The following is a 10,431-nucleotide window of genomic DNA, read 5'->3' as shown; positions in this document are numbered from 1 at the left end:
TATCTATCTATCTATCTATCTATCTATCTGTCTATAAGCTGCGTTTGGGTTTCTGACAAGGCATTACTGTGAATTGTGGTTTACTTTTGAAATTTCCCTTCAAACAACATCATTCAATTAGTATTGAGCTTTATATGGATGCTACTTGGATAACTTGGCCTTGTGTTTTTTAGAACAAAGCAGGGCTCATCACTAAGAGATAAACCATTTATTTATTCAAAATTAAATAAGCAGAACGTGCATAGTAGCCTTCAGGTTTTTTAAAATTTTTTAAGCAGTGCTTTTATTGACCTCTATATGACCTTGTTGGGGCGTTTTTTAAAAGGAAAGTGGTTTGCTGAGAGATTTATGTAATTAGTTCTTTATTAACATAGAAATGTGCTGATGAAATTTCATGCAGAAGAACACCATTCTGTCTAACCTTTCTTTTGGAAACATGTCCTAATGTTTTTATTGTGTTTTCTGATTCAAGTCATGTTTAAACTTAGCTAAACAAAATACATCCCACCTGTCTGTGTGAGTGGGCGCATCATAAATCAGTCACATATAGATTTTTCAATGCCAGGGACCACGAAAAACAGGTCAGTCTTTGCTCATGAAATGCATATAAAGAACACGCCACACCATGTCACTTGTCATTATAGCAGATTGTTCATTTTTCAAGTGCTTTTTCATACCGTTGTGGGAGGATGACACCTTGCAGTCTGGTTTTGAAATAGGAGTAGTTATGGCAGGCGAAGTCGTGACACGTTTGAGAACTACAAATCTTTAGGTTGACATTTTACTGTCATTTAACACAACCTGAAGGGACAATAAGAAATCTTGATCCTTCTTTTACCTCAGTGTATTTTAACAATATGCAGTGTAACAACAAAAAACCTTAATTTTATTTAACCTTAATTCTACCTGACTATTTTATTCAAACATTGGAAAATTAAAAAAAATCTCATAGGTAAACTTTAATATTTATTTATAGTATTGTTTTTTAGTAGTACCGGACTTTTAGTATTGATTAACTTTATCAACCGACAGGCTGTTTGTTTACACTCCCCCACCAGCTTTCTGTCGCGCTTACTACGTCAAAGTCAGTTCCTCTCATTGGTCAGAGCGTTGGCCAATAGGCACAGACATGGTTTGAAAAACAACGAGTTGTTCTCATCAACAATCTTCCGATGTCTCATTCATCGGGGCAAGACTAAATTATACATTTAATCTCACATTTAGTCTGGTTCATCAGGCTATGAAATACTAGCACTAGAGTGGAAATTATCGTCTAAGAGGTTCAGGGGCCTACAGAATTCTGTGAAAGCACAAATCTAAGTGTAACAAGAGAATAACTTCAATACTGCATAACTTTGCAAAAAACAAATAGCTGGAAGTAGCATGACATATAATAATAATTAACGTTATTTTAACCTGGAGAGACACATATAGAAAAAGCAGCAATTCGAAAGCTGTATTGACACTTTGAAATCTATGTTTTTGGCTCTCAGACTCCAGCAGAAGATGTTGGTGCTCAATCCCCTTGGATAGAAATGTCTTTTCCCCCAGAGTCTGACCCTGGTGGTTGAATATAGACACGGAAGAATGAGGGGAGGCATAGGGAGGCCAGTGGAATAAGTTGATGTAATGAGTTGATGATGTAAGTCGTTGGTTGGATTGGGAGCTTCAAGTGCAGAATTTTGAAGGATGATTGACCGAGGTGAGGGCTGGGAGCGGCACCAATAGGCTAGAGAAGGGGCACACACGGAGGAAATTGGTGGGCAGGTAACAGTCTTCAACCACTTTTTAAATTTACAATATGATGGTGTCATACTCATGAAATAGTCACAAAACTTAAACAACTGAACAACTTTTAGCTAGGAAATAGTTATTTATGATGTACAGTGCAGTAAAAAAATCCAAGAAGAATTGTTGTTTTTTTTAATAAAATTTTTATTATTACCATTGTAATATTTTCTGTATACAAGAATGTGTAACAAAAGCCGAATAAGCAATACATTTTAGTCTTTTAAAAAATGGTAAGGCATGTCTGCTAGTATAACCACCGACTTTAGTTCCCCCAAACACTTTAAACAGCGTGCACTGAACAGTTTCAAAAAATTGTAACGTGCTCCCTAGTCATAACGTTTTTGCAAGTCACAAAAGTACCACACTCATAGCATTTGTTTAGCAATAGTGCAGCAAATGATTTTTGCTGAAATGAAAACACATAACAAACTGTGTTCTAAACATTGAGTAAAAATAAATCAGACACTGTTGATTACAGTCTTCTCTTTTTTTGAATGGTGAAATAATCCAGAAGGCTGATAATGATTTATTTATGGGTCATGGATAAATAATCTTTGTAGTTCTGGCGAGAATAACTTCAACATGTCAAGAAGGATTGGAATAAAAGAAGGTAGCAGAGAAAGCCATCAGCACATTTTATCATTGTGGGAAAACACCAGCTTTCTTAAGATACAAGCTCTTTGGAAAAACTGGACCAGGCTGTGATTCTCAATTCACTTTCACTGTTGTGTTTTCAGCAACCCCAGCAAAGCCCAGCATTATCCTCACTCATCCTCAGCTCTGATGCAATCACAGCTCCAGCAAAGGCTCTAATGGGTACCTTCAACCTTTGTGTGGCTGCAGATGCTTATTGTGTTTCTAAACTGCACAAAAACATATTTATTAAGACTCAACGATAAAGATCAAACAGGACTAGTATTTGACAGTTATCAGCTGACTTTCTGCCCTTTTTAAACTTTAGTTTGTGACTCTTAGGGCCTGACTCAGAAACCTGCCTAAGGTACGTTTTTATTTTTTTAAAACTTTCAAATGAATTATTTTTTCACTGTTACCTAGTATATTGCACATATCAATATTCGTTTGATTTGCCAAGCATAAAGTCATCAGGGTAATGGTTTCTGAACCCGGTGCTGTTTCTGCCAGCTTGAATCTCCTTAGGAAAAATACCAAAATTACGGCAAATTAGATATTTTCTCATGTAAATCACATTTTACATAAATTGGTATTGATGAAACAACATTCTAGGTTTGCAGATAATCAGCCACACAGCTTAGAAAAAACAATATTTGCCTTTTATTGGATCTTTCACAAATGTCTCGCTTATAATCAGGTCAAGAAAAGTCAGTATTGCACATCACAGCAGACTCCACATTCAGCTCTTAGGACTTTCCAGGGAAAGTTTTTCATCACTCTGACCAAATAAAGCACCATCAGCTGTTTTTCTTCTCTATAAGTGTTCTGGATTTTTTACTTTGACTTCTACCAAATACGACTGGGTGATCAAACCTTTTACCAGATCGAAATAGAGTGCAATGCAGCCACCAACTTCTGCATGAAGGCTAATTCAAATCTCAGTGATGAGTCAGTTGTGTTCATGTGCTTAGGATCCAGGCTCAGACATGGAAAAGGGCTTACTAAGTCACCCTTGCATTCTTCTCTGAAATTTACTTGAAATGTTCAGTCAATCAAACTGGATTCTTTGACCCAGTAGTGGTCTACAAGAGAAAGAAGACCAAGGACATGGAGGTGGCCTTATCCTCCTCATGCTCCAATAACGTTGATGCATCAAATGTGGGTGCATCTCTACCCCCATACATCTCATCCTTCTAGATTCTTAAATTTAAGACAATTTGTTGGTTGGAAAGTGTTTTAGACCACCACTCTTTTTCTTATCTAAAACTTTTAAATGACCAGAGACGTGCTGATTCAAGCACAACCCACATAATAGTAACTGTCTATCCAAAAGCACTCATGTTTTTTCAGGAAATGTAAGATAAATTTGTAAATTTTTTATTTTCTTTGGCAAAGCTGCCAATATTAGAACGTAAAAACACAATCTTGAGCATCAAACACACACTCTCTTTACTAGAAATAAAACAAGCAAATAAAGTATATTAAGACTTAATCATAGTCTGACTTAAAAATCATAATGTGAACACAACCACCAATATTAATTTAATCTGCATCCCATTGAATGGCTTGCAGGAGTCAGCATATTAAATAATAAAAGAAAGGATGCCACCTCTGAAACCATTGGTTTACTCAGTTATAAGGCTTTACAATCTTAGTTCATAATTACAATTTTTCTTCAGTGCAGGCTCTGAAATGAAAATATGCACAATTTTCTTCCTTCTACTCTTCCTCAGCCACATTTTGTTCTTAAAAATGTTAAAATGCCTCATGATTAAAAAGCTGTCGGCTTTTTGCAGTATATAATCTGACCTCCCTAACCCACACCATCAATTCATTTCAAGCTCAGTCACAAATCTTTAAACCCATCAAATATTCTGATCTAATTATGAAAGTTAATATTTGAGTCACATCTTTTGTATCAGCGATGTATTTCTCTTTGTCAGATGGAAGGACTGTTGAATGGTGTAGTTGATTTTCTTTTATTTTTTAATACGGTGAAATCTCTTTCTGCATTTGAAGCTTTATAACACATTCTAACAAATGAGGACTTTGAAGTCTTATTCCTTGAAAAACCATATCTGGTATTACTTTGCTGTTTCAATCAAATTCTCTTCACAATCACTGACGCGTTAGGATTACTGTACTTATATCACACTCTCTTGTCCAGCAGCCTTTTCCTCATGTCTGCAGGGTGGCATGTTGTTCTTTAATAGAAGATATTCTACTTGTCAAAGCCAAAGAAATTTAAAAAAGTGCATCTACCCACCATTTTTAAAGATATAATCTTTGCATCCGATACCATTTGTAGCTTTGTTTTAATTCTTTTACAACTTTGAAATTTCTTATTCAGATTGTAAAAACGTCTGAAGGTAAACTTTTCTTAGCTTGTTAAAACCTTTTCTATCAAAGCCAGGAAACTAGTCCATTGGCTATCTAAAGCACCCAAACTTTTTGGAATGTGTTGCAAGCTTGAAATGAAGGAAAGTGCATGCTACCAAACAAAGTAGACTTCACAATTTAAAATATTAACAATCTTTATATCATCTGGAGTGGAGAGCACGCTATTAATTACGTTTGTACAAACCACTTCCCTCTTTGTCTTTTTTATCAGTCATAACATCCAGATCTTGACTTTATAGCTAAAATTTTGATTTCACTAACTATGAAACACTGGGTATGATTTTTGCTTATTCCTTTCATTTTGCACTACTTAAAACAATCAGGGACAGTTGAAGTGTACTTGGATTTCTAACTTTTACTCCACAGATTTACCTTTGGACAGTTTGACATTGGGGAGGACCTTATGTTAATCACTGCAGCATCTTTCCTCAGGCCTCTGCTTGTTGCATTCTACAATTAAGGTTCATGCCTCAGTGCCTTCATCATGCCATGCTGGTTTTGTTGGGTAGGTGGGTGTTAATCAGTCACTTTCTCCTAAATAGATTTCGGCAAGGAGTGAATTTAAAGAGGTCAACAGTTGTGTCGTGGGAGCTTCCTGTGGCTTTCAGGGCCTTGACTGTGAGTCACACAAGCACACTGAGGACAGATTTCCCTTCTGGTGCTCTGTGTGAAATCAGCTGTGATGCTTGCGTAAAATTTGTGCTTGATACTTTTTGTTGATTCTCACCCTGTGGTGCCTTCAGGTAAGGGCAGATATATACAGTCCTACAGTATCCTCCTTTCTACATACTGTTGGTTAAACATAACCTCTGAGATATTTTAAGCTGCTGTTAGGACCTTCACTTTAAATTTTTGTTCAAAGTGAAAAGTTCTGCAGCGTTTCTAAACTTAATGTTCATGATAATGGCACACATTTCCTATTTTAATAGAAAGGTTTAAAAAATTTGTTCTAGAGGGAAATTACTTAATGATATTCCTGTGTCTGTTGTTGTATTCACACGAAAAACTGAATCTGCATTAGAAAATCCTGCTTACCTATTAATGCAATAAATTGAAATTAATGTGCACATGATAATAGATTCTAACCTGTTTAAAATCAACAGTAATTGTTTTAATTAAATTCCAAGTCATCTTAAAACAACCATTGAAATTCCCTCTATGTCCTCATAAATCTTTGGGTCACTGTTTTTCTAGAATCTAATTTCATGCTGGCGCCTGTTAAAGTAGAAAGTGTTTCAAAAACAATACCCCCTACTATAGGCATGACAGGGAAAAATTATTTGCACATCTGCTGGTGTGTTGTGCAAAGATTTTAAAATGAAAAAGTTGTGATGTAGATGTGTTAATACAAACAGAACAAATAACAAGCCCAACGGGTGAGCGTGTGCACAGGGCCTTAATTTGTTACACTGATTCCTTTGGAGAGGTCAGTGCTGTGATAATGATCCTGTGTAATGTGGAAACAGCTTTCATTGGTCATTACTTGGTTGGTTTTCAATCCTGCAGAAGCAAACATGAGAGCAAACACATTTTTTTTTTTTCATCTTTTGTGCAAAATGTTAAAACAAATCTCCCATTGTTAATTTAAGCAGCGGGTCTGTGACACTTTCTAAGGCTAACCTTTTCTGCATGACCAGGGGTCTCAGGTGCTGTGTTTCTGGAACAGAGGTTATTTGCTTTACACACTAAGCCTTTACAGTCCGTAAAGGTCAAAGCCTATAGGGGACAGACTGAAGGATAAAAGTAGTAAGTCCAAATTTTTTAGTTCTCAATGTCCCTAACCTTGGCAGTCCTTTTCTTTTAGAGGTGACATTGTACATGCCATATCAAATTACGCAAAAATGCAAGGTTGTAGGATGGGCTGGTTTGCTTCTGCTGCTCAGACAAAAACATGCTAATTTCAGCGTTGTGCTCATTCTTATCGTTGAAATCCAGAGAAATAAATTAACTTAATATTCCTTTGCAATACATCTCTCTTTATTTGCCTTTCCAGTCTTCTGGGGATAAAAAGAAATATGTAAGTGCATGTTAATGACCCCAAAAAAGGTTGATTAATAATCTTTGCAGGCATTTGTAGGATAATGGCTTGATATTGTTATTGAAAGATTTTGTAACATAAAAATTCTAATGAAATAAAATATATTTAATATCTCTATAGAGATGAAGTTTTAACCTAAACCAGTGGATCACATTACAGTACAATCCTACATACTGTAACCACTTAAAGAACAATACAATCAACCTAAAGGATCTGAAAATAGAAATCTTTTTTTAAATATATTTATATAATGGGTGCCTTTTGCAGCTTTATAAACAAGCCAAAAAAATAATAATCTGTGCAAAGTAGTACCCTTAGTGCAGCAATTTTAGCACTTTTGCAGAGATAATCAGGTGTGCATCAACAAAGTGGCTGTAAGATTTGCTGCTTCCTCAAGCAACAATGATATGACTTAAGAGGAAACTTAATGAAGTGTCTGGGCTCTATGGTACTTTGCAAAATAACAAGAAAACAAACAAAAAAGCTTAAACATTGAAGGCTGGAAACATAAAATAAAATAAAATCTGAACAAATAAAAATAGTAGAACTCAACAATGTCTGTTTTCATCACACTCATGCATGCACACATCAAATCTTTCAGCCATTGTCTGAGGAAAAGAGAACTAATAGGATAACAATGGTGTTGTCTTATTTAATTTCATCACACAAAGGAAGAAAAAATAAAGGTTTTCTTTTTATCTGAAAAATCACTGATAGAGCCATGTGAACATAGTTTGGATTCCTAAAGGAGAAGCATGTTTTTTAGAGCTCACATGATGATGAGAAAACACCACATTTTCATATTTTCAGAGATGGTAAAAGCTGCTTCACTGATGGCAACGGACATTCTTTGGGGGACAAGCAAGATTCAGCACTGCATTCACTTCCAACCTTACCACACCATATAGTCAGCCATTCTTGACATGTTTCCAGGAGGTTCTACATGTCCAGTGAGGAAACAGCAGGGTAGCTGTGAAACATACTGCTAACAGTATAAGAGTCAAAGATCAGGCCACACTGTATTATCTCCATTGGGTCTGTGCTGCCCAGAGTGGGAATGTGAGGGCACCCATCACCAGCATTGTGGAGGGTCCACAGGAGAATGACTGGCCCGCAGCAGCAGCTGCCGCCCGTTCATCGCTTCTGTCAGGTCCGATCACTGGAGCTTCTGTTACTACTAAAACAAACTCTGTCGTGCAGCCATCAGAACATCCACTTCCGCTTCCGGAGCTACTGCCCTCGTCACCTGCAACAAAAAAATGTAAGCCAAATTTGAAAATGAGAACAGATAGCAATTATTTAACTGCATTTGTTTTCTTTTCAAGCTTTACAAAGTATAAGATGGGCTTACTAACTCATGATGTTTTTGAATAGTTGGAAGAATGAGTTGATAAAGTAAGGGATCATTTCTAATAATGAGTCAATTAATAATAATTAATAATTGAACATCATTGATCTCACAATGGAGAAATTCATCTCTGCATCTTAACACATCCCCTTGGGGAAGAGTGGGCTACTATGTGTGGCACCTGGGGAGCAATCAGGGGTTAAAGGTTTTGCTCACGAACCCAGAGTGGAGGCTGCACGGACCGTTCCGGTTACTTGCCACCTTCTCAGAGCACAAGCACACTGCTCTAACCACTAGGCCACCGCATCCCAAGCTTTACTATTCTGGTAACATTTTAGAACCAGATTAGAATGGACAATACGGAGGTGTGAACCGTTCAACATGTAACAGAAAACAGTTGCTTCCACGATGCCAATTTATTTCTGATAATGGAGACCTAAAATGGAACTATCCCACTTGTCTTTTATGAAATAAATAAATATTAAATCAATTATCTTTTTGCTAATTATTTTTTTAATCCAATAATTCATACGTTATTCATAAACAAGCATGCAAAACAATTGCAAAATGTCATTAAGAGTAGTGGCAGTGTAGCTCTCAAAGTTTATGATCATCTTTCTTTGGGCCAGAAAGACTATAAGTGTTGTAATTGCACGTTTCATGGCTTTTGAATTTACTTGTCTTTGTCAACGTCTAAATTGCTAAATTCCTCTGGCGTCACTTGTGTCTTATATCCCTATTTTTATATTCTCCTCTCTCTTTCCCTTCTGCTACACCACACTCTTCCAAATTATCAAATTTACTAGGTTAAAGTAAAATATAAAATTATTCTTGTTTTGTCTATTGTCTTGCTGTTACTAACTGGCATTTGAGTCAACTCTTTAATTTAGAGCAATCTGGCAATTTGACCTTATTCTATTTATAGGTGTCCTTTTTAGCAGACACCATGCAGCCAGTCAGGTTCGAGTATTCACCCAGATCACGGTATAAAGCTTGTTAGGCCCTAAATGGCGGCCTGTCATAGAATCAAAAATGTTTTCTAAATTAGTGACAGCATCCTACTAAGAGTTATCAGGTTGCACTGACAACACTGCTTGATGGTGTTAATGATGAAACTGAGTGAAGAAGAATCGTGTGTCTATTTCTAGTGTCTGTAAGGTTTCTAAATAAAAGTCATGAATGTCTGAAAGTATGTCAGAAACTGGTGTAAACTACCTAGAGAAGGTTGAACCAATAACTACAAAGTTTCTCTGTTATTAGAGTTTGAGCTAAAGTCTGTCTTAGAAAATGCTGGATTTAGAAAAGTTTGCATCCTAGGAACACAGTTAAGGTTAGGATATACTTTCTTGAGCCTATACTGATATAAAGCGCAATTTAGCTAGCTGCTCTAACCTCAGTATTTATAATAAGAACATAGCGCATTTTTAAAATATCAACAATTTTACAGCAACTGCTCTATCACAGTGGCATGATACCATCTCGGCTCCTACAATACATAATTATATCTTCTTTAATATTGAAGTCCTTGTAATTTTAATGAGCTAACAGAAAAAACAGAACAAAACTGTAGACTGTAAATTAGCCACAAACGTCTTATTAAAGCAGCATTAATTTCCATTCTCATTATCTAAGCTGACCAAGTGGTTTATCATAAACTAATTTTTGAACTCTTCTGATCTCTCTGGGTTTTGGTTTTACTTTGTCGCTTCTAGTTTTGTGTGCCTAAAATTACAGCATTAATACATACTTTAAATAGTTTACATGCACTTCCACTGAGGATTCCAGCAACTACAAATCTAAATGTACTTTATAAGAAAGAAACTTAGGGAATCTGCTAAAGAATGCATGGGTGAGCTAGAAAGCAGAAAAATAGAATATAATGCAAATTATAATGCAGGAGAACAATAATGCAGAATAAATAAATTACATACCAGTAATAAAGAACTAAAGCTTTGAAATAAACCTTACCTAACCTTTTATGTTGTTATAGAATTCTTTTAAATTTTAAGGTGTTTTGTGTTGTTAAGTTTTCTGTCCAGTTGTCTCTGAAAAGCCAAAAAACCTACAGTGACACATTCATTTATGATGAAAAAAAAGGAGCAAAAAAATTATGTTGCACAATAAAGAGTATTTTTCCTTATAATTTGCTAGATGCCAGTCTGAGATTCTCTGGTCCTCTGTTGGTAAATGCCATGGTAATCCTACAGGTTCTATTTGCAGG

At 35.9% G+C, this 10,431-nt stretch overlaps 1 protein-coding gene across 2 annotated transcripts in view; it reads right to left on the bottom strand.

Annotated features, from left to right (window-relative positions):
* Positions 1–1,950: 1,950 nt before the first annotated feature.
* LOC107091297 (glypican-6-like) overlaps positions 1,951–10,431 on the bottom strand; it is a 188,056-nt gene continuing 179,575 nt past the window's right edge. For both annotated transcript variants that reach the window (XM_015385134.1, XM_015385143.1), the window contains one exon: positions 1,951–8,108. In XM_015385134.1, coding sequence (XP_015240620.1) covers positions 7,885–8,108 — 224 coding nt within the window. In that variant the 3' untranslated portion in view covers positions 1,951–7,884. The remainder of the gene's footprint in view (positions 8,109–10,431) is intronic.

Source organism: Cyprinodon variegatus, unplaced genomic scaffold (assembly GCF_000732505.1).
Source record: "Cyprinodon variegatus isolate N-32 unplaced genomic scaffold, C_variegatus-1.0 Scaffold15, whole genome shotgun sequence".
Lineage (NCBI taxonomy): Eukaryota > Metazoa > Chordata > Actinopteri > Cyprinodontiformes > Cyprinodontidae > Cyprinodon > Cyprinodon variegatus.
Note: the sequence above shows the minus strand (reverse complement) of the source record. Positions and strands in the feature narration are given on the sequence as shown.